We start from the raw sequence: 25,371 nt of genomic DNA, 5'->3' as shown, positions 1-25,371 counted from the left end.
GGGTGATCCGTTCCCTTCGCCAGCACACTGCTGAATGACACAGATGATAAAGGACAGGACAAATCATTGGCTGACAGAGTGCTGTGCTGTAATCAGCTCAGCCAGCACGCACTCCGGCCGATAAATGCTATATTCTCCCCTTAGCGGCAAATACATAATCTTTAACACGGACATGGCTGCTTCAGATATTTACTATCATTTGGGCTGCAGGAACAGCCCACGCAGCATTTGCTGTTAAAAAAGAAAAGGCCCTGTGGCCCTGATGGACCCAGAGATCCTCTGTCAGGGTGAGAATCAGTGTCTGGGGATGGACAAGAGGGTTCTTGAGGGGGTGAATTAAAACTCAGAACAAAACTACCTTAGAGGGTGCAGTGCAGGAGCCACCGTGGAACCATGGCCCCTTCTCCTATGTGGGGTCGTAGGAAGAACATGGTCTGCAGGGACCATATGGGGTTCATGAGGCTCTGGACTGGAAGCTCAGAAATTCCTCTGCTCCAGCCCTGCTCTTCCTGTGCTTTCTGAGTGACAGAGGCAAGGCCCTTTTCCTTTATGAGACTTGGATAACCAATAAAGCAACTTCTGGGTATAACACTAATATTTACAGGGCCGTATGTGTCAAGTACATGCTAGGCATGGGGTACTTTCAGGGATTCTATGATTTAATAAAATATTAAATGTTTACACATATACAGACACTTAAAGGAAGACTGAGTTCTGTGTCCAAATATGGTTCATGCTAAGTCCACTGACTAGTGTAGCCTACATCCCTAATCAATCATGGGCTGACTTTGCTACCCATCTGTAAGAGTTAAAATATATACCTTGTATATAGCCCTTCCCTTCTCACCTTGGATAACTGCATTCCAGGATAAAATGAGAAAAAAGTCCCACTTCAGAAGAGCCTGTACATTCTAAGTTGTTAGTAGACCCAAATTGTATTCGTTCCATGTTTCTTGAGAAACCGCCATGTTTGAATTTTTAGGAGTTAGAGCAGTTGTTTGGGTGGGGATGAGGGTGGACAGATAAACAGGATCCAGGTCTCTTGCAGCACAAGTAGGTGAGACACAGAGGGGATGACAGCCTGAGCTCCTGAATGGCACTGCTAGGCCTATCCCAACTCACCCTGACGTACGGGGAAGCAGCATGGCATGGGAAGAGGGCCTAAATTCTGGAATCCTAAGACACAGCTTATATCTCAGCTCCATCACTTATGCCTCATTTTTCTTATTTGTAAAACAATGACACTTTCTTGAGAAGATAAAGCCTTGAAAAGCCCTAACAGAGAGTTTGGCACATGGTCAACGATGCTGTATGTGAGAATATATAGAGCCCTACAATAAATACTTAAACAGATCTTATAAAATGATGTTTTTAAAAGTGTTTTGAATAATGCAATGTTCTCTTTCATGTGAAGTGGTGCTTATTATTATTATTTAGTTGCTATTATTGACTCTAATCTTATTTTTCACTGACTGAAGACATTAGTAGCATCTATATTTTTAGACCAGGAAATTAGGAACTTCAAAAACCACTAAGAGCATTAGAAAGAAAAGATGAAGCCCAAACCGGGCTCCTTGAGTACTACAACCACCCACCACAGGGCTTCCTGGTCCTTCCTTATTTCAAAGACCCCATTCGGCTGTCTCCGTAAGTATATGAGTCAAGCCTGGTTTAGAAAAACAAGGGAGAAAGCTGCCTCCAGCTTTCTTTGGGTTGTTCTTCGGGTACCTGAAGAGGTCATTCAGGTCTACAGCTAGAACTTCTCAACATGCTCCTCATGGAAACTGATAGGGAAAAGCTCTAACCTGTATAAAAGAGAACCAATTTGACCTTCCCAGCTGTAACTTTAATTAAAAAAGAAAAAAGAAGTCCATTCATTTGTTGAATCTGGGGACTTCTTAAAGTATAAAGTTTAGATAATTATTAACACATCCTAATATAGATATTTGATTATGTTTGTCACACTAGAATGGCACAGTTCTGAGGAGCATTTATCTGTAACTATCTTGCCATCCAGGAGTTATCAAGGGGGATTAACTCTCTCTCTCTCTCTCTCTCTCTCTCTCACACTCACACACACACACACACGTACATGACCAAAAAGTTCTATCTTCATTGAAGACAGAACACTCTGCAACCCTAATACAGTATAAGACAAATTCTCTGACAACCAAAGAGCCTTCCAGGTTACACTCTATCAGAGGCCACTAACATGAAGCACGTTGTTCAAGACATCACCTGTACAAATGCCTCTGCTCACGACCCTCCTGGTATTCAGGTGGCTCAGGGCTCATGGTCAATTTCATGGGACTGAGGGCCATCACCTCCCCCAGCCTCCTCCTTGGCTTTACAACTTTCCCTTTAGGTAAGCCATAACACCCAAGGTGATGGCTCATTCTAAGGGGAAGCAGCAGGAACTTTTCTGTGGGAACACAGAATCATGCACTCAACCTTGATGTTTCTGGAACAATTCCTTTTATAGATCAAGTAATGGTCATTACCAAACAAGTGAGTTCTTGAAACACATTCCGTAAGCTAGCTCTCCACCTAGTCCCCATGCTTTCCCAAATACTTACAGTAGTTGAGGAACACAGATTAAATGAACTGCTCTGCTACTTACTCACAGGTACATGGTGACAGTTCCATCAGAGTTAAGCAACTATAGTTCTCATGTCAGTTCATCAGTAGACACTTGTGAAAAAATGAGTGGATATGTATGACTGTAAGACTGAACCAACAAACAGATAAGGACCCTGTTTAGACATCAGGTCTGTATGTAAGTTTCCTTCAGTTGCTTCAGAGTACACACGCTTATACCCGAGTATGTCCTCTACATGCTTATTCTCTCTTGGAAGACTGAGAGAGACAAAAGAATGGAGACAATTCTTTATAATCCTCTTTCCACACTGGCAAAGGGAAGATACAATCACATATTAATTTCCCTCTGGGTTCTGCTATGCTGTTGGGGCCTAGGTAAATAGCTATTTGGAAAATTTGGATAGTCAATGTTGGATCATTGAATCCTGCCTCATCTTCCAGATGACAAAACTAATGCTAGGCACCATTAGGTAACTTGCCCAAGGCCATACAGCTGGTGAGTGAGAAATCAGGAATTGGGTCTTCTGAGTGCCGTTCTCCACCACCCACCTATTGCGAGCAATAGAACATCTAGAACCTGTTCTTTCTTCTGTTTATTTCAAGAAACAAAACCTTAGCTGAAAATGCCTGACATATTTCCAATAACAAGTATTTATTCTGTTGACCTATCTATATTTAATTGAAAATCTGTACATTTATAACTTCTATCCTTTTCAGGTGCATGACATGGTAGTAATGAACAGATTATTGTACATACATGTTCAGTGTAAGTGAAGTAATTTTTGGTTTTGCCTGAAAATGTTATCGTATGAAAAAGATAATGAGATTCTGAATTTAAAATAATTTACCATAGAAATTTAATCCAAGGATAGTATCAATGTGAATTTGGGATGTATGCAATGTAATTAAGCCAATTGGAAATATGATGATTTTGGAAGAACAATAAAATGTCATTTTAACCCAGACAAAATCCTGAAGGGGTAAGAAGAGGTTGAGTAGATGGGCATCACGGAAATCATGCATCCAAAATAAAAAGCTCTTAGGCCAGGTGCGGTGGCTCACGGCTGTAATCCCAACACTTTGGGAGGCCAATATGTGCCGGTCACCTGAGGTCAGGAGTTCAAGACCAGCCTAGCCAACATGGCGAAACCCTGTCTCTACTAAAAATACAAAAATTAGCCAGGGGTGGTGAGTGTCTGTAATCCCAGCTACTTGGGAGGCTGAGGCAGGAGAATCACCTGAATCAAGGAGTGGGAGGGTTCAGTGAACCGAGACTGCGCCACTGCACTCCTGCCTGGGTGACAGAGCGAGACTCCATTTCAAAAAACAAAAATAAAGTAAAAATCTCCTGAGACTCAGCCAAGACCCATAAGAAATTGTCTATTTATAAGTTAAGAAACTTATAAATGGCTTAGATATATTGTATGAGAAAACTGTAAATGAAATATAGAAGCCTGAGGAAGAGATCACACATTTTGGGGGTCCAGGAAATAGACATTGCGACTGTATGAGGTACAATCAGGTTTGAGTACAAGTCTTCTGAACTTGGTTCACTTATCCCCTCCGTTTGGAGATAAGTATCCAGGAAAGAAAATGCGAATTTTGCAAAACACTAAACACCTAATTCATGTCAAGCACTGCGCAAAGTATTAGGGATATAAAGACAAGAACATGGATCCCTTCTCTTTCCCTGGGTGATGGCTGTCTGCTTTGCTGCTATGATATCTGGAAAGGTGGAGATATTCCTTTCTAGCTACAAAATAGGACAGTACCTCCAAACTGTCTCCTGATCAAAATATATCCTATTTCAAAACTAAGGATGGGGGTTCCACAAGCAACAATGAGGGCCTTCTGAGCTTCTGGAATGTTGCTGAGGGTGCACAAACCTTACCGAGTGTGAAACGTGGCCAACCAAGGGATAGGACTCTTCCACTATAAGCACAAACCACATGCCCAGTCTTCAGTTTGACATCTCAGCAGTTTCTGACTCCTTCACGAGCCAAGTTAGGCATGTGGTTTGTGTTGAGTTAGGAACATAAGACTTTGCTGGTTTTCTTTGCTGCTTTTCTTAGAAGCCCCTTCCCACACAAATGAACATAAAATGATCAAACACAACAACTTTTAGCATGAATTTAAAAATGAACACCAGGCATGGTTGCTCATGCCTGTAATATCAGTGCTTTGGGAGGCCAAGGCAGGAGGATCACTTGAGGCCAAGAGTTTGAGACCAGTGTGGGCAACAAAGTGAGACTCCATCTCTATAGAATAAAATTTAAGTTATCTGAGTATGGTGGTACACACCTGTAGTCCCAGCTACTTGGGAGGCTGAGGTGGGAGGACTGCTTGAGTCCAGGAGTTCGAGGCTGTAGTGAGCTAAGATTATGCCACTGCACTCCAGCCTGGGCAACAGAGTGAGACCCTGTCTCGAAACAAAAAAGGGAATGCACCAAAAAGTGTGTGGAAAGAGGGAAAGCAGGTGTGAAAAATCGGTAGTACTGCATTTGCAGTTAGCCATTGTGCCAGTAGGCTGTCCTGGGTACAGGACACAGTACCAAAGCAAAGCCCAGGAGCACAACCACCTTCTCCAGGCGGTTGTTCCTACTGCTAACAGCACAGACAGAAAAAACTGCAATCAGGAGTCAAGACTGACAGGAAAAGCAGAAGGATTCATTTCTGTGAGATTGTGTATGTGTGTACTGCATGTATGCTTATGCCCGGTATCTACAGACATAAGCATGAGTGGCACATGTCTGCACACACAGGCAACATCTCCACAACTTTCAAGTTTTTCTCCTAAGTAGTCAAAATTTCAAGAGCATTAAACATGGGGAAAAATCATGTTTCCCTTTGACATTTATTATAAGGCAGTAGTTCTCAAAACCAGTTGTGTACCAAAATTACCTAGGAAGCTTTTTAAAAAATACAGATGCTCTGGCCCTACCCCAGAACCTCTCTCCTGTGATGGGTTTCTGGGAACCGACAGTGTTTGGCATTTGGGAACAGTTGCTGAAGGGACAAGAGCTATACAATTCACTTAATCACCATTTGATCCCTCCAGGACAGTACACGTGCTCTTGGCTCCAGGTTCTGCTCAGAGGAAGGCCTGATGTTTGTATAAGGGGTTTAAAAAGACACTGTTTCTGAACCCTTCAAAATTTAACACTTCCATTCAGCCTGTGTCAGGGAGAAGGGACCTTGGGATAAAGGCTGAGCCTCAGATTCTGGGGAAACCCTCCAGCAGGTTCTCTAGAAGAACCCCAGCTTTCCGAAGAGGATGCTAGTCTTCCTCTTTTTTCAAGCGTCCTCTCTCATTTTATCTCAAGTAAAATGAACAAGAGCTAACATTTATTGAGCAGTTACTATGGACCAGGCACTAAGCCAGATGCCTTCATATATTTTTATTTTTTTAGAGACAGGTTCTCACTCTGTCACTCAGGCTGGAGTGCAGTGCAGTGGCATGATCTTAGCTCATTGCAGTCTTGAAACTCCTAGGCTCAAGCAATACTCCTGCCTCAGCCTCCTGACTAGCTGGGACTATAGGCACATGCCACCATGCCTGGTTAAGTTTTAAGATTTTTTTTTTTTTAGAGACAGGGTCTCGCTATGTTGCCCGGGCTGGTCTCAAACTCTAGGGCTCAAAGACAAGAGCCCACTTTGTCCTGCCTTGGCCTCCCTAAGTGCTGGGATTACTGCCATAAGCCACCATGCCTGGCCCTAAATGCTTTCATTTAATTGCTATAGGACTATATGTAGAGCTGTTGTCACGCCCATTTGACAACTGAGAAAGTCGAGACTTGTCCACAACAAAATAGAAAGGGACAGAGTCAGAAACATGCGTCAGCCATCACACTGAGGCCCAAGTGCTTGGCCACTGGGCTATATGCCTTCCAATCAGCTTGGTCACATGCTATACACAAGAAAAAGGGTGTGGGTAGAAGAGGGAATGACTTTTAATCTCCACATTAACTTCATAACCGAATAGGGGATATTTCTTAGCATAATGGGTTACTGCCAGTAGTGGAGAAAGAAAAGAAACAATAAAATGTCGGCCAAATATTTGGCAATATGCATGTTGCCTCTTTGTTCTCGTGATACCAATTCATTTCGAATGGGGGATCAGAATAATTGCTTAATTTGGGTGATTAAGGGTGCCAAGAGCTGCCTCTTTTCTTAGCTCTCACTACAATGAAGAACAATCCCACATCTAAGATGCAGTGTTCACAGCCTTCTGTAACTCCGCACCCAATTTCTACCTTTTTTTTTTTTTTTTTTCCTTGGAGATGGAGTCTCGCCCTGTCGCCCAGGCTGGAGTGCAATGGTGCGATCTCGGCTCACTGCAACTTCTGCCTCCCGGGTTCAAGCAATTCTCCTGCCTCAGCCTCTCCAGTAGCTGCGACTACAGGCACGTGCCACCACGCCTGGCTAATTTTTTGTATTTTTAGTAGAGACAGGGTTTCACTATGTTGGTCAGGCTGGTCTCCAACTCCTGACCTTGTCATCTCCCCGCCTTGGCCTCCCAAAGTATTGGGATTACAGGCATCAGCCACCACGCCCAGCCCAATGTCTACTCTTCATGAACCGCGCCCAGCCCAATTTCTACTCTTCATGAACGTCCTCGCGGTTATCTGACATTAATGTGGAATGTATTCACGTGGCTGGGAGGGGAGGATAAGGGAGATACTTTGCTCAGTGTCTCATCAAAGCCTTTTTGTGCACAAGTGTGCCTCCTGCATTTAGGGAAAGCTCTGCTTTTTTAGCCCCTTTCGGAGTCACTTTCACGTTAATTAGTAAGGGTATCATTTTATAAATTACAGCTTCATATCAGAGGAAAGCAGAGTTTATCTTAATTCAGTCAGCTGTGTGAAACACAGTACCCTAATTTTAGCCTGCCGGTTCTGTGGATCCCTATGGAGTAAGAGAATGGCAGGTCTTCCGGAGAGAAATCCCAGTGGGTCCCTGACAAGTCTCACTTTTGCCTCTAACAGCATCTCTGGTGGGGCTTGCTGAAGGGATCCCAGGACACTGAGTGGCATCTTTTCCACCATTAGCAATTCAGATTCGAACGCGAATCCTCCAAGCAACATATGAAAGCAGCCCTGGTTAGCTCTGGGGCTTCGAGCGGGGCACAGGCAAGAGGTTTCTTCACAGAGGAGGCTGACAGGGGCCCAGGCTCCGACAGAGCAGAAGTCTTGGAGGATTTTGTTAAAGTTGGCGATAAACACCAGACAATCTCAGTCCAAAAGGGGAAGCCTGACAGTCTTAACTGCAACAGGGCCAAGCAGGTGCGAGGGCAATTAGAGTCTCAGTGGCTCCTGTTGGGAGCCCTCTGGAGAAATGTCGTGGGGCAGAACAGAGACAGATGATGTGAACACTGGTTATGGTGCGGCTCCCACTTAAGACCTGCAGGATCACCGCAGTAGAAAGGAAGAATGACTGGGGGTGCGGGGCAGCAAGTGCACCATGGATCTGAGGAACGCTCCTAATACCCCTTCCCTTCTTGCCATTGCCACTCTTGGACTCACCTATAAACAACTATGTATCCGCTTTATTACCCTGAAATCTACTCAAGCTCAGAGTGGTGGGTGGGAGCTACCTTCCCAATACCCATTATTCCGACACTTTGCTTCTTGCACTTGGAGATGGAAACCCAGGCAATAACTACTCAGGAATTCAGGTGATGGGAAAGGACCTGGTGGGGTGCTCTCAGTATTGGCCCCCAGATCCCTCTGACAACCAGAGGCAGATTACTCCTAGAAATTACCAAAGTTAGGTGATCATCAAGACCCATGGTTCAAGACAGCCCCAAAGGCTCCAAGGTCATTGACCTGGGATGAGGCCCAGGCACTGGAACTTGTAGCAGCTCTCCAGGTGATTTGGGTGTCAAGGTTGAGGCCACTGATGAAGACATTTACAAGGAATACAAAACTGGGCATCCTTACCACCTTCTACCACTGCTGAAGACTGGTGATGGTTTTGGAATTCACATTTCCTTTTTTTTTTTTTTGAGATGGAGTCTCACTTTGTCACCCAGGCTGGAGTGCAGTGGCACAATCTCTGCTCACTGCAACCTCTGCCTCCCAGGTTCAAGCTATTCTCCTGCCTCAGTCTCCCAAGTAGCTGGGACTACAGGCGCCTGCCACCATGCCCGGCTAATTTTTTGTATTTTTAGTTGAGATGCGGTTTCACCATGTTAGCCAGGATGGTCTCAATCTCCTGACCTTGTGATCCACCCACCTTGGCCTCCCAAAGTGCTGGGATCACAAGCGGGAGCCACTGCGCCTGGCCCCAACATTTCCTTTTAAGGAAAGAATGTCAGCTTGGTTGTACAACCCTGAATAAGATTTATCCTTTTGGAAAAGTGGCACAGACTTAGAAAGTGAGATCAACCATTGCCAATAGATCTGGAATGGCCAGAAGGTACCAGTCCCTCCCTGGGTACCAGTGATGCCCACCATGTGGGAATGTGGCCTCGGGGGTTCGGGGGCCAATGACCGTGTCTTGAACACTGAACCATTACTGCTGTGCACATGTCCCTGGCACCCACTACACACTGGCTGCCTGAGACACCAGGGGTCCTACTTCCAAGGAGCTAAGGCTCCTGGGGGCTGGAGAAAGGAAGCTCCTACTTGTCAGTTAAACAAAAGAATAATCCACAGCCCCCTTTCCAGTGTGTACTTTCACTGTCATCCAACAGCCCATTACCATGTCACAGCACAGCGCACCCTTCCATAGGTCACTTTGTTTAAAATGACATGGATAATGCACATGTCAGCAAGCTGACAGTCCTGGCCGTCCTTCAGAGATAAAAACCTCAAGGCGAGAGCCTGTTCTTATCTGGGGGACATGCATTGGTCTATCATCCAAGTCAGGCAGAACATGATTTCTCCAGAGAGCACTTTTTTCATTTCCTGATTTTAAGGAAATCAAATAAGCACCATTTGTCTTCATCTGAATATGCTTGACCTGCTCAAATGATGATGTCTCGCATTTTATAACAGGCTACATATGCTGAATTCAAATTAACGACAGTACAGAACAAGAGCCTTTAGATCTCTCTTGGAGGCTGGCAGCAGAGAAGGAGAGAAAAATTCTGGGTTTGTTGGAAAGATCCCACTAAATACTAACCGCAGCATTCTGAATAAAATCTGCAAGCATGTAGGAGGTGAAAGTCAAGGCATAGGGCACAGGACAGATCCAGAAACGGGGGAAGGGAGGCCGAGTCCATCCTTTTGATGCCAAGCAATACAGAAACCGTGATATTCAGGTAACTCTTTTCGAAATAACACAAAGCAGCAGTAAAAATGGAAGGAAATTTGGTTGGGGATTGGAATGGCTAGAAAGAAAGACCAAACAGACAAATAATCCCTTTGCTTCAGGCAGCAGAAAGCTCACTTTACCGGGTTGTGATCCAATCTTCTGGAACCTCAGAAACTGAGTTCCTTTTCTTGATCCATGTTGATCTGGATACACAGAGGCTGGTGCCCATGAGCCTCGAAACACAGCATGTACCTGCTGGAAGAACTGTCCTCCTACCTGGCCGTCCGCCCGGATGGGAAGAGGGCAGTTCCCATCTGACCTCCCTTGCCCACCCGTGCCTCCCATGATGAGATTCCTAGACACATACCATTAACATTTCTATCAAGAAGGCCAATAGGTACAGAAAAGCATATGGGTCAGTAAAATAAATGCAGAAATGACATTATAAACACATACTAGCAAGTTTAATGTTCTCATCATGGATTTTAAAAAATCAGATGGTTATTAAAACAAATAATTTTGTCTTTTAAAATGTTTTCGGGTCTATGAGTCATCTATAAAGTAAAAACTCAGTGTCACATATATGCAATATTAAAGGTCTTGTTTAAATGAAAAAAAGGTAGATCTGACAAATTAAACGTGTCATAGCATAGGAAATGTCACTGTGTGAATAATGCCCATCTTTCCTAAAGAGAAAAGGTCCTGTCAACATGAAGCTGGCATCCCACCCTGCAGCTATCTATGGGAGGACTCTGGTGTTCACAGTGTGTTATGTGCTGTGCCCAAAATGGGGGAGGAGGGGTCTTACCTTCTCTTCCTGGTCACTGTCACTGTCACACTGAAAATGAAGACAAGAGAATAAGGGTTAGTCCAAGAACTGAGTATGTTTTTGCTTTTGATTCCTCCTCCCCCAACTCCCATACAAAAAAAGTGCAAGATAAGTAAAGGAAATAAAAAATGCTGTCTTCCTGGAAAGAAAGAGTTTCTCCAGTTCAAGTGCTAGTAAACAGCATCCGAAACAAAATGCTATCCAGATGCAAAAAAGTTGTTTTGTTGATTTCATCTGATGCCTGTACTCTGTGGCTCTTCCTCAGGTCAGTCCAGCAAGGTGCTCAATCACACAAGTGAGTGCTTCCCTCCCACCACCGCAGGGTAGAGGTGATGCCCCTCTAGGAGTCAGCCACAGGATTAAGGTGAATCAAGATTGTTCAACGAAATTGAGAGCAAAATCAATTTCTTAACGAAGACATTCTATCTTCAGCTAATGTAAATGGCTGTTATCTCTTCCGGTGCTTTTCTACAGGAAAAGAGGTAAACCTCTGGGCATTGTAGTCGCTCATTTGAACTTTGAAGGAAACAGAACATAATGGCCAAGGCTCACCACTTGTGATGGCTGCCTTTTCCAGTTTAGAGGCCCAGAGAATAGAAGGAACATTCCCTATAAAAAGTACGCCAAAGACAAGAGGTCAGGGTAGTAAATAAAAAATATGGGCAAACGAGTATGCTTTAGGGCCATGGACTCAGACCATATCAAACAGATCCCAAATTCCAACCACTGAGTTTGGTTTGGGATAAGCAGAGAGTGATAATTAATAATTAACCCCAATCTTTGGGTTCCTCATGATAAGCAAAGGAAAAAAGAACACAACTTAAAAAAATGAAGTGTTTTGTTAATTCAATATTCAATGAAAAACTGAGGGATGTATTTTGTTAGAGTAAAGCTCAACAGGTAAATATATCCATTCATTCAGTCAACAGCCCTTGATAAGGAACTGCTAAACTAGACTGAAATTCACCTGAGATACAGGCCTGGTTCTACAGGAGCCTTCCGTTTAGCAGTAAGACATGAAGCTGGGATACAAACACGAGCAGGGGTGTGGCATGATCAGAGCTGCTTCCATGAGGATGACTTTCTGTGGGAACGTGGAGAGAGTGCACGGTGGGGAAAAAACAGGTCACAGGGAGAGTGGTTTGGCAGCCATTCCACTGTCTAACCCAGGGTGGTGCCATGGTTTAGGAAGGCAGAAGCAGATGGCAGAGCAATTCTGAAGGTAGAACCAACAGGATTTGATAACACATGGATACGGGAAGCAAGTAACAGGGATGCGTCTAGGATGATGCCAAGGTTTTTTAGTGTGGCCACCTGGACATGGGAGTTGGTATAGCTTTGAATAAAAACAGGAAATAAATTTGCTCGTAGGGCAGCCACTGCTGGCTAGATCCCCACAGCCATTCACAACTCCCTTCTCCCTAGTCTGTACCTTCTCCTGACACTTTGAGGTTAAAAATGCCAGGTATTTTCTTTCTCAATTTTTCTTGCAGCTAAAGGTGGGAAAAGAGGTAAACCTCTGGGCGTTGTAGTCGCTCATTTGAAGGCCCATCTTTGGCCCACGAGATTCTGAAATCTGCTGAGGGCTCTAGAAATAATTTTGTCTCCCCAGTAAACAAAGAAAAGAAGGAACCACCTGCCTTTGGCCTTTGAACGTGAGTGTATAAGAACGTGATGTCCGGATACGTAGCAGCCATCTTGCAAAAATGAGGCAAAAAGACTCAGTACAAAAACAACAGAGTGGAACCAAGGGAAAAAAAGCCTGACAGAATTGGACCACTGAACCCATCTCAGGGCAGCCTGCCTCAGGACTTTTATTCAGAAAACACTAAGTTACCTTATTGTTTAAGCTCCTATTAGAGAGCTTTTAATGGGAAGTAACAGAACACCCATCTATAGGACTTCTTGCTATTATGAGACAACCTGGGGACTACTTATTCTTTTCAGACGGGCACTCTGTACTAAAAGCATTTAGGAACTTATATCACAGTCTTATAGACTGGAGGATTAGAACATTTTCTACTTCTCCCATTGGCTCCTCAGTGCCACAGGGTAGTCAGATATTCAGTGACAGCGATTTAACCAAGTACAGTACATCATTTCCAACCTAGCTTCCAACCTCAGATTGTCTACATTTACATTCTTTGACCTGATGAGTGGTTTCTTTATTATAATAAGTCCAACGAGTTGAGAAAGATATTGGATGAGATAAAGACTTTGAAGGCCTAGAACCGCAGGTGGATGGGGAACAACAGTGTCCTGATTGTGTGATCTCTCCATTGCCTTTAATTAAGCCCTCTGTGAGGTTCCTAAGATCCGGGCACATTTTCAAGAGTGACAACGCTCAATTCAGGAGGGGTGTGGAAGGCAGAAGACTATTTTGCCAGGCAGGCTCATGGTCCCAGATGTTCACAGCGCTCCTTGTGAGGTAATCAACGACAGCTGAAGGCTGTGGCATCGCATTTGCCCACCTCCCCAAGGATCTGGTGTGCAGGGAGGACGAGGAGTGGGGTAGCTGGGAAAGAACTACCACTGTGCCCCTTATCCTAATGGCAGTATGTCCCTGGGAATGGTTATTTCTATCAAAGTGTTAAGCTTCCTGCTTTCCAACAGTCCAGTTCTAATTTCAAGGTCCACTTAATTCTGCATCAAGTAATTACTGATATACCCAGAAGCACCTTGTCTCCAGAGTTAAGCATATGGTGAAGAACCGAGACCTACTGGTATCCATTATGGAAGCAGCACGGATGCCAAGCCGATTAAAAATGCTCAGGCTCCCCACACAACATGCCGGGTGAGTGACAGCTCCTCGACAAGGCCAGTCGTGGAGTCTGCCAAAACAGTCTCTGCTGCACTGGGGTCCACATGGTGTGCTGAGAAAACAGTTCCATTTCTGGTATTAAATTCCCATACTGACCCGAGGACTTTGCCGTGAGCTCAGCAGGAGCGCACCATCCAATTTACAGCTCCACTCTCTGGAGCCTCGAGTGCCAGCCCCTGGCAGAGACGAATGATGGTCAACCCCTCCAGCTCATAAATTATGCAAAGGCAATAAATGCACTCAGCAAACAGCGCCTAACGTTTGCCTTGCCTGGCTCCTAACACACTCTGTAAAAAGCCAGAAGCTCGACACATACAAGAGGTCTATTCCACTCATAAAGGGGGTTTGTTGACAACCCCAGACAGAAAGCGAGCCACAGTCCTAAGGAGTCTTTCTGCTTCACTGGCAGTGGTTTACGGGCCTGCTTTATGAAAAAGGGAGGCTGTTTTATAGAGTCAGTGTGGGTAGAATTCGTGGTCTCAAATTCACATTTAATACACTGTACAGCTTTCATACCCTAAGTTCAATACACTGTGGATTTTTTTGGCCAAATGATTCTTGGTCTTCAAAGGTTAAAAGAAGAAGTGTCTGCTCCTCAATCCCTAGATACCCACTCCAATTTATAAGAGTTCACATTGAGCCACCTCCTGATGCAGGTTTATGTTCTGCATGAGGCTGGGAAATGGAAAAGGCATGTCAGATGCAAAGACAGGGTCCCAGCGGATTTGACCATTTTAAGCATTTTGACATCGGGGTCCTGCTTTGGTTTATCAGCAAACAGGTTGCACACTAACTACCAGCTTGAGGTGACGAAGTACTCTCCATGACAAGATTTCAAAGCCCGGTGTGAAAAGCTAAAAATATTTCCTCCATTTTAAAAGCAAGAAATGAAAAGAGACAAAAAGAAACAACTAGGCCTTACAGCAATGACAGATAAGAATTCGTGGTCACCTGGCCTTCAGACAAAGACATGACCCAAACCATCACACACAAAAGGAGAGAAAGAGGAGGTGTGCACGCCTGGCCACGGGCCTCAAATGCACAGTTAGAAAGGGACTAGTTCCTAAACCTGAGTCCTTCCAGCCATCCCAATACTGCGACTGCTCAACTTCCATCTTCACCATCTTTTCCCCTGGTTTCATGAATTAAAAGTGAACTGCTGGAGGCACAGTCTTCCTTTCCCAGACAAGTCTTACCCCTTAAACAACGAACCAACCCACCCAATCTTTCTCCTTTTGAAAATACAGATTTACGGCTGGGCGAGGGGGCTCACGCCTGTAATCCCAGCACTTTGGGAGGCCGAGGCAGGTGGATCACGAGGTCAGGAGTTCGAGACCAGCCTGACCGACATGGTGAAATGCCATCTCTACTAAAAATACAAAAATTAGCCGGGCGTGGTGGCACGTGCCTGTAATCCCAGATACTCAGGTGGCTGAGTCAGGAGAATCACTTGAGTCAGGGAGACGGAGGTTGTAGTGAGCTGAGATCACTCCACCCTGGGCAACAGAGCGAGACTCCATCTCAAAAACAAACAAACAACAAACAAACAAACATATTTACTGGATATATTTTAAAAATTACCCATAAATCTACAATCCTTAGGTAAACACTGTTAATATATCTGTGTAAGTCTTTCTAGTCTTAAGAATATAATCCCCCTTGTCTTTCAAACATACATTTTAAGAAAGAAAAATGAATTCCTACCACTTTGGAACCTGCTTTGATTTTCATGTAACACGTCAAATATTTTAGTTTAATCAATAAAATTTATCCTGCAACATCACTTTAAAAAATGGCGACACTGCAATCTGCTGTGTGGATTGTAACATAATCTAATTAAAAAATTCCCCAGTGCTGGGTATTTAGATTGTTTCAGTTGCACATCCTAGAATTTTTCCCTTTGCACCCATTCACCAATATTGCTGTTTGCGACTGTCTTTTCAAGGCCCTTCCTTTTCTGCATATTCTTTAATGTCACTGTCTCCCCAGAGTTGCATCTGGAGTTCTATTGTTTCTATGTGACTTTCAAGGGAGTCCTTAAAGATTCCCTTGGTCCTTTCTACCATGTATATGCTGAAACTCAAAAATCTCTATGCCCACATTTGCCAGCTGTGTAACTTTGGAAAAGTTATTTAAACTCTCTGGGCCTTAGTTTACTTCTCCGTAAAATATGGCTGGAAGAGGAGAATGAGTTAATACATGTAAACAACTTAGTGCATGGTACCAAGTATGTGCAGATGATAAATGTTAAGTATTATTAAGCTTCTGTTGGGTATGTGCCCCCTGTTGAAGTGCGGCGAATACCTCAGACTCAAGTATCCATCTAAATCTGGACTCAACATCTTTGCTCACCTGAAACTGCCTCTCTCCCATGTTGCCCTTGGTAATAGCATCATCAAGCAATCACTCAACTGCGTAAGTGAAGAGCCTTATCCTTGACCCCATCCTTGAGCGGACTTATCTTCCTCTCTCACCCCACGTTATTGATTCTGCTTTCTAACTCTCCATCCCTGTGGCCATGGCTACTGTGTTAGTTCAGGGTTTTATTTTGTCATTACAAGAGGATAATGACTGCTTTCCAAGGTCTATGCTCTCTTCCTTTTCTAATCCAAGTCCTTATTGACCAGAGTGGATTTCCTAAATTTCTATTTGATGCAGATGCTTCACAAGGCCTATGAAGACCCTTCACATTCTGTTTCTAATCCCCCTCAACTCCCAAATCCCAACCACTCTCTCAACACAATGCTTCTTAAGCTTTCTGTGGTGAAGAGCCATTTGTTTTGTTTTGCTTTCTTTAATTTCTAATATGTTACAACAATTACTTTTGTAAAATATAATAAAAAGTCAAATTCTTGAAAAATGAAAAAGAAAAACAAATATATATAATACATTTAAAAAAATTATTAGATTTATGAAACACAAAATTATGCTACTGAGTTACTCTAAAAGTTTCCCAATGCTTACTCTTGACTCCCCATACTAATCTCACAGCAGGTTGGTTGCAAACAGCTTGTGGCCCGGCCCTGGTTGGCATTCTCGCGTTGTGTGGCACTATCCTAACATACCTTGCTTCAACCACGCCCACTCACACTCAGTCATGCCACCAGGCATCTGCACTTAACAATTCCCTCTACTGGGAATTCTATTCCTCCAAGTTTCTACCTAAAAGCCTGACATTCACCTTCAAAACACAGTTCCTTTTTTGAATCTTCCAATACTTTTCCAGAAAGACTTAATTGCTTCTATCTCCATCCCTTACAAAACTGTACTGCAGTTGTTTGCCACAACAGTCTTTCCTACCAGAGAATGAGCTCCATGTAGGTAAGGACAGTGCCTTGCTTATCTTTGTACCTCTAGGCGTTGGGACACAATAGGTGCTCAATTATACTGACAAGTCAATCTCATTCTTCTTGAGTATTGTTCAAACTGTGGTTGATTCCATGCAGCATAAGCAAAGTATGATTTAAAAGGCAGGTGATTCCAAAGAGAAAGTACAGGAAACACTAATATGACTGCTTAACGCAAAGAGATGTATGTGTGAACATACTGAGGGAGGTTAAAATTGTTAGCAGAGCCTAGAGTTGGGGCCCAGAAGAAAATATCTTCCATTAAAAGGCTCAGAAAAGATGTGATTAGACTTTATTATACTTCTTCAAAAGCAAATATTTTTCATTTTCATTTGGGAATCTCAGTATCTGTGTTTTAAGACTCTGGTCCAAACTGAAATGAGTCAAGGTCTGTGACATCTCTCTGTCTCATTCAGAATGTAGCAACCAGATGGAATTCTAGGTACCTTGTGATGGAATGCATTCTTAAGCAGAGAGTGGCAATCATTGAATATATCACATACAATGACATTGAGGAGGGCACTGCTCTCTATTCTGCTCAATGGACCTTGCTGGAACAGTTATTTTGTATCTCAAATCCATTTATCATTGCCACCAAAGATGTCAGGGCTGAATACCACCGCTGAACAAAGTTATTTTATTCTTGTTTCTGCCTAAAGGAAATGAGAGGAAAATGAGGGAGAACCCCAACTTGTAAACTACAATATCTAACATCAAGTATAATTTAACTTTGCCAGTGACAAAACAAATCGATTCCCCTTTGGGGCAGGCGGTTTATCTAAGACCTTAAAGACATCCCTCACCTAAAAGCAATTTCAGAAGAAGCCACCTGCAGAAAACATGACACTTATTTTCTTATTTAAAGAAGTAGGATAGCAGCATGGTGACTAAAAACACGTTCACCATCCCCTGCCCAGCTGCCCAATCCTTTGCTCATGTAAAAATGGGCCACCATTTTGTGCCACATATGGTAGCTCTGATGTTGTCTGTTTTTCATCAATCCACAAAGCCCTAATTTCACACTGTTTACATTGCTCTCATATTGGTTTTGGACTAAGTGAAATTTAAAGCTCCTGGGGCCCTAAAAATTTTTAAATTTTTAAACCTGAAAATGTTCTTACTGAGACCATATTCTTACTGACTGTAAAATAATGCCATTGACTTCTCCCCTCTATCTTAACAGTAACTATGCCTGATCAAATAAAATAGCTCAGATAAAATGAAAGCCTAATTAAAAGATTCATGTTCCAAACAACAGTTTACAAGAATAGAGCTTTTGGTAATTACCTAATGAGCCCATTTGAAAATAATATGAGGTCCACCAATCTTCAATTGTTCAGGAGACACAAGAGAGAATCAACTCTCAGAAGTCTCTGGAATTTGGTACTGATAACCTAGCATTCCTGAATGGGGAGTTCTCAGAATCCGACATTTTTGCAAGTTCTCAGTTTGAACTGGCCAGAGCTCAAATAACCAATGTGATCTGAGGGGGCTAATGGAACACTTCTTATTCCCCCTCCAGTGTCTCAGATAATCACACACTTTCATTCAACCAACAACGTTCAGGTAATTACTATGTGCTAGGTTCATTCTACCACCCATTAGAAGTGCAAATATATTGACAGAAATCAGGTTGTCCAAACTTGAAGTTTTAAAGCTCACAAATTAAATTCTAATATTTTTTTTTCCTTTTTGTCACTTTGAAATCCAAGTGTATTTCATAAAACAATCTGTATGCTGTAAATTTCCACAGATCATTAAAGTATTGTTGAGTTATTGGAAGTGGGGTTGGAAGTGAATATTTCACAAATCTTTGGGGAGTTCAGCTTGTTTTCCCCTAAGAAAGGAAGTCACATTTTGCCAAGTATAAATATACATAAACCCCAAAGATGAAATTTACTTAAAACCCAGAGTCCACAACCTCAGTGGTTGCCAAACTCAGAAAAATAAGTCTCTTGTCCAAAGGTAAAACTGACAGTCTGGGGCCTGGTAATTTGTAAATGATCTCTTTTAAGCTTAAGCAACAGATCCTTTGCTTCTCTGTCATTGATTCACTGATTCTAAGTCATCAATAGCATTAATCCGTACTTGCCTGGGGACCTATTACAAATGACTTTGAAGATGGTATGAAGCAAGAGTTTATTATGAGACCACAGTGTTACTATCAGGAAGACATCTTTGCCTGTGTGCTTTGGCAGAATTCTATTTGTGACCCCTCTGTGATGGGGCAATTTTCCCTTCCCATATATAGTTTCTTGGTGCTTTGGGTGGGGCCTGAGCCCCCACTCCCAGGTTTGCTTCAACTGACGCTGGGCTCTTTTTGGAGTCCTGTGTAAGCTAATAAAACCCAAATTTGCTGATGAGTAAAAAGGAAAAGTATGTTATGGGTTAAAATAATACAAGAGTCTATTTTTTCCGCTGTGTTGTGATCCATAGAAATCACCCTGAGCCTTTTCCCTTTCTTCTCTGCCTGGGAAGCCAATTGCTTTGATTGCAGTGATATGAGCTAGCTAAAATGACTTGCCCTTGCTTGTGAGGCAAATGGAACATGCTAATAGAACTTATCGCATTACCCGATGCAAAAGTGCCATAGCTCATTACTTTAAGATAAAAGGATATCATTGCAGACGGCAAGCAGAATTGACTTTCTGAGGCCCGACTTGATGATGATTTAATCAACTGCTCTCTTTCACTTCTCATCTCTGTGCCTGTCGGTTTCACAGGTGCCGTTAAATGAGACACTCAGAAAGTGAGCGGAGGGAAAGAAATTGCTGTCATTACTTTTCAAGAAAGGAGGTATGCAAATTTTCGACAGAAAGATTGCGTTCATAATGGGCCTGGTAAAATACAAGGATCATGCTTGACAGGTGAGGGCAAGCCATTTGTATGTCCTTAAAGCGGAGCAACCGTCCTCGTTTAGAAATGTGCTCGGTAAGAGAAACTACAAATGAGAGGCCTGGTGGGGCCAGGGGAGAGGCGGGGTGGAATCACAGAGGGTTGGTTCAAGCTGGTCTATGTTCTAGAAAAGAGGAGAGTGCTTAAGACTCAGGAAGCCAAAGCCAGAGGAACAGATAACAAAGCCCGGTAGCTTTCAATGTGAACCAAGATGCCAACAGCTCTTGAAAAGACCACATCGTTCTCCTTCATATATAACTATGGAGCCAGATTGCCTGGGTGCAAAGCCTGCCTGTACTGTACATCATCTGTGAAATCTCTAGCAAGGAACTTAACCTCTCTGTGCTTCAGTTTCCTCATCTATTAAATGGGGCTATTGACAGTATGTACCTCATAGTGTTGCTAAGAACATTAATTGAGTTAATAAATATATAATTTGTATAAGTACATATATAATAAACATAAAAATGTCTAGAACAGTGCCTGATACATAGGAAGCAATCAGTAGATGTTAGAAACCATCCATGCATCCATCCATCCATCCATTCATCTTCAGTAAGACCGAATATCTTTTTTTAAAAAAGCATACACGAGTCAGGTGTTGGAAATTTCCCTGGCTCTAGTCTAGATATAATAGAATTCTTCACTGATTTCACATATGTCTTGCATAAATTCTTCACTGATTTCACATATACAAGTCTTGCTCCCCAGGCAGGCAGTGAGCTCCTCAGAAAGTGCAGGCTGGTTGTCCCTGGAATCATCACAGGGTCTAGTGTATTCTTGAGGACCCTCAAAGATGCTCAACAACAATTTGATGATTTATGGATTCCTCGTCCCTCCCTCCTTCCACATTATCTGATGTTGCCTGTGTGCTCTAGCCCTTTGAGGAATCTCCTCTTGGAGTAGAAAATGTCTGAGTTTAGCTGGGAATCTCAGGTGATCACCGTGTGCCCTGTGTATCCTGGGGAAGGAAAGGCACAGCCAGCAGGAACAGCCAGTCTGGCTTGAATCACCTTCAGGAAGGCAGAATGAATATGAACAGATTACATGATCAGGGTAGCATGAACAGAGGTGTTTTTTCGTCCACTTTGTCTTCAATAGGTAATTGCTCTATTTTCTCCAACACTCAAAGTAAAAGCATCTTTCTTAAAGTGCTTGGAATTCCAAGTTCTTTTTCCCCAGGTAATGAAGCCGCTGCAACCATTCTTCCTTCCACCACTAAGGTTGTGAGACACTGAATGTAGCTACGGCTTTCCATGCTAAGTATCACCTACATGATTCAATTCCCAGCCAAAGGGTCAATGTCCATCTCAAGCTAAAGGAGAGATGGGGTGTCCACGATGGCAGGGCAGCCCTGAGCTCTCTATTTTGGAAAAGCCTGGTTATTGCAGTGCATTTCATATCTTGCAGGATTCCTCCACAGGAACAACGGCAGAGCATGTTTTCCTCTAGAAATGCCAGCTGTTGGCTGGCATTCATCAAAAAAGAATCCTGAGGCCAGGTGCGATGCCTCATTCCTGTAATCCCAGAACTTTGGAAGACTGAGGCAGGATGATCGCTTGAGCCCAGAAGTTCAAGACCAGTCTGGGCAACATAGCGAGACCCCTGTCCCTGCAAAAAATTTTAAAATTAGCAGGTATGGTCATGCATGCCTGTGGTCCCAGCTACCTGGGAGGCTGACGTGGGAGGATTGCTTCAGCCCAGAAGGTCAAGGCTGCAGTTAGCTGTGATCATGTCATTGTGCTCTAGCCTGGGTGACAGAGAGAGACCCTGTCCAAAACAATCAAAGAAAGAAAGAAAGAAACAAACAAACTCACAAAAAACACAAAGAATCCTGACAACAGCTCTAGAAGAAAGTATTATACTACTACCCTTCCATTTTAGAGATGAGAAGGTAAGTAAGTCTTCCAATGACAGAGATGGTACTTGAACCCAGTTATATCCTTCAAAGTTCATGTTCTTAGCCAGTATAATGTACCATCTCACTCTCTCTCTCAGGCTATACAAAGAAACTACTTCAAAATATTTTCCTGATTGATTGCTTGGCAAAGTACAGAGGCAAGCTGAAACTGAAAAGAGATTGCAGTGCCTACAAACAGCAGTGAATGCAGCCAGTCAGCCGTATTCCTGCTCCACGGAAGACAGCTCTCCCTTGAGGGACTGAGCACAGTCCCTGGCTCACAGGAAGTGCTCATTCAGTCTGAGGCTGACGTGGGTTCAAATTCTGACCCCCTCCACCTAATAATCATGCCGTGTTTGGAAAGGAACTTAATTCTTGGAGTCTACCTTTCTTAACCAGTGAATGGCGATGATACACACCCCACAGGATTTTTGTGAGAATTAAATGAGTTCAGGTATGTGAAAGCAGCCAGAAAGACATACCAATAGTTTCATTTTTCCAGTTATTTCCATGAAAGATATGTTATATCACACACAACAGGGTAACTTACTAATTATTTAAATGTTGGGTTGAATTTTTGTACCGTTTTATTGCCAGAGGGGAAGTCATATTCTGCAAGGATTTCTGCTCAGGACGTGTTTAAAGACTCAATACTATGCTATACGAAAACAGAAACAACCACCCAAGCAAACAAAACCAGAAACCATCATTCCCTCTCAACGAAGTGAGCAACAAGAAGAATCTTCCAGGTAACTAATAGTTTTATTTCACTGATAAAAAACCAAAAAGGAAAGACATCTTAGAGCTGAAATTTTCAAGTGTTCCTTTAGGTTCTTGATGAACGTTTTTTTGGGATGGAAGTAGCTTCGACTTATTCTTCAAATAGTCAGTAACCCGCATACAGGGACTAAAGTAAAATGCATAGGTACAAGATTTGGAGTTTAAATTTGTAAGTTATGCTATGCATAGTGCATATGGGCTTTGACAGTATTAAAATGTTCAAAGTTAAGTTGGAAAAATAAATAAATACACAGATAAATAGAATGGATATCAAAAACACTAGGTGATTACTGGTACAAGTAGGAAGCTACATACTTTAAACTCTGTCTAGCGATTCTGACTGTCAGAATTAGGAGATAGTTTGGGTAGCCCTACTCACAGATTATTTATATTCAAGATTGATTTAAGGACTGATTTACCAAACAAAATCAACTAAGAGAGTAATCTTGACAAGAGATAAAAATTCCCAGAGGTAACTGCAAAAATGGGGATTTGCTGAGAGAATATAACTAAAGTACCTGGCACTTAGTAGGCACTCAAGGGTCCAACAGACCACCACCCTTTCAGGACACATGGAAATGACTGTTCCTTCTTCCATATGGAAGCTTTCCAGGGCTCTGACTTCTCTGGCTGTACCTTAGCTGTTGGTTTCTAGCACCTCCAACACTGTTGGCTAATTTCCTTGACAATATCTCAGTTTGCTCATATCTTGCTGCACCTGAAGCTGGTACCTAGAAGGTGCTCAGTACATATATGTGAAAGAATTAATAAATTACACTGAGGGAAGGTAGCATGGAAAGTGTCTAAGTGAAGAGATCAAGAGACAGACAGTGGTTGGCGGCATGAACACTAAAAGATCTGAAAGTGTGGGAGGTGTCTGAAAGTGTCTATGAAAAAGATGGGTATAATTTTTTTTTCTTGAGACAGAGTCTCACTCTGTTGCCCAGGATGGAGCACAGTGGCACAATCTTGGCTCACTGCAACTTCCGCCTCCTGGGTTCAAGCGATTCACCTGCCTCAGCTTCCCGTAATTGGGACTATAGGCATGCGCCACCACGTCCAGCTAATGTTTTTTAGTATAGACAGGGTTTCACCAGGTTGGCCAGGCTGGTCTCAAACTCCTGACCTCAGGTGATCCACCCACCTCAGCCTCCCAAAGTGCTGGGATTACAGGCATGAGCCACCATGCCTGGCTGACATGGATATAATTTTGAGGCGACAGTAAATCCTAAGAAAATAACAGCATGCACTTGAAGAAATCAGATCTTAAGGTTACTCTTTTATGAAAATCAGGAAACTCAAAATAAAAAACTATATTTCTTTTCGCATCTGATTCACTTCAAGCCAACTAGAGCAACTGGAATTGGGCAGGAAGAAGGACAACAGTGCTCTCATATTGCTAAGACATAATGGCCACATTATCAACTTCTCACCAACCAAATTTCTTTTTTTTTTTTTTTTTACAAATGCAAGATAGTGAGAAGCTTGGCTAAAGGAATATAAATATGGCTTGAGATAATGAGAATGGTTCAAGAAGATCCAAAAAGCCATCTTAGGCTACCGTCACATAGGATCCTAAAGTGATTCCTTTTTCTTCTTCTCTTTATTGGGTATCTGCCTTCACTTTTGCCCTTTGTAGAATTCCTCATACTCATAACAGAGATTTCCAATTAAACTGTACCCAACAAAAACAGTCTTTATTTTAGGATGGCTTGAAAACCTAGTCTTCTATATCATAAACAAGGAAGGGTAGGATTACTATAAATTGTCTGCAAGAAAATACAAATTGCCAAGATAAAAACACCCACTGGTTTGCCAGTCTCAAGTTTCCTGTTTTGACATACTATATGCAGTAATTTGGTATCCACAATCTCTTATTAGAAAATGAATATGCTATTTTTCTGAATGCTGCAATTACAATAATTGAATTTAAAATGGGGATTGAGTTTCTCTATTTGGAGGAAAAGAATAATTGTGTATTTCTGATTAAAATCAAGGGGACTGAAAGAGGTTGTACAAATTCCAGCTTCAGTCTCCCCGAGTGACTCCTCATCAGGGCAGAAAAGCAGTTAGCCAGAGAAAAGACAAATTCAAATGCGGGTGGAGAAATGGACCAGCACCTCAGCAGCAGGCACTGTCTCTGGCCTCATTTGCTTTGTCTCCTGGCCTTCAGTCACAACACCCCTGTGACAGAGGCAATCAGAGCTGCATGGCATTGTTACATTTTAAATGGCAGCCATGCTGGAGTTCCCCACTGTGTCAAAAATTAAGAGTTAAAATGCAAGAAAAACAAACATCTCTTTGTGTTGAAAATGCCTGTCCGCTTTTAGACTGCCAACATTTTGGAGTAGTTTTTACTTCTGCACTGTAGAATCTCTTTTCTGGGGGGGGGGGGGGGAATGTAATGGCAGAAGGGTTGCGGGGGATGAGAGAAAAGAATTAATAATATTTTCTAAATATCTTTTTTTGTTTTACTAAAAACTTACGTTAAAAGGCACCTTTAAGGTTTGGATGTAGGAAAGAAAAAGGAATGAAGAAAGAGGGCTATCCTACCTTCTTATGCCTTTTTCTTTTTAAATTTCCGGTGGCATCTTTCAGTCTTCTAAAACCCCTATCTAGCTAAAGGTGAAGGTGAAATGTAGTCTCACAATTCCCCCTAAATGTTTGTCAAAATATAGCTTTCTAAGAAAAGAGAAAATTTTTCTAGCACAGAGCGAACCATACATTGTCTCTTTATGGGATACTGTTCACTATTCTTTTGTGGCTTTATTGAGATACAACTGACATTGGTAAAAGGCACGTATTTAAAATGCACAATTTGATAGCTTTTCATATATGTGTACACACCTGTGAGGCCATCACCACGATCAAGACAGTGAACCCGTCCATCCCTCCCCAAAGCTTCTACCCTCTCTTGGGTCCCTTACCACATCACTAATGTGCC

General features: G+C 42.7%; 1 protein-coding gene across 14 annotated transcripts in view; it reads right to left on the bottom strand.

Annotated features, from left to right (window-relative positions):
• AUTS2 (activator of transcription and developmental regulator AUTS2) overlaps positions 1-25,371 on the bottom strand; it is a 1,193,046-nt gene that overhangs the window by 345,206 nt on the left and 822,469 nt on the right. For all 14 annotated transcript variants that reach the window (XM_054495102.2, XM_054495105.2, XM_054495107.2 and 11 more), the window contains one exon: positions 10,664-10,693. In XM_054495102.2, coding sequence (XP_054351077.1) covers positions 10,664-10,693 — 30 coding nt within the window. The remainder of the gene's footprint in view (positions 1-10,663; positions 10,694-25,371) is intronic.

The sequence above is a fragment of the Pongo pygmaeus genome, chromosome 6 (genome assembly GCF_028885625.2).
Source record: "Pongo pygmaeus isolate AG05252 chromosome 6, NHGRI_mPonPyg2-v2.0_pri, whole genome shotgun sequence".
In the NCBI taxonomy this organism is placed as follows: Eukaryota; Metazoa; Chordata; class Mammalia; order Primates; family Hominidae; genus Pongo; species Pongo pygmaeus.
Note: the sequence above shows the minus strand (reverse complement) of the source record. Positions and strands in the feature narration are given on the sequence as shown.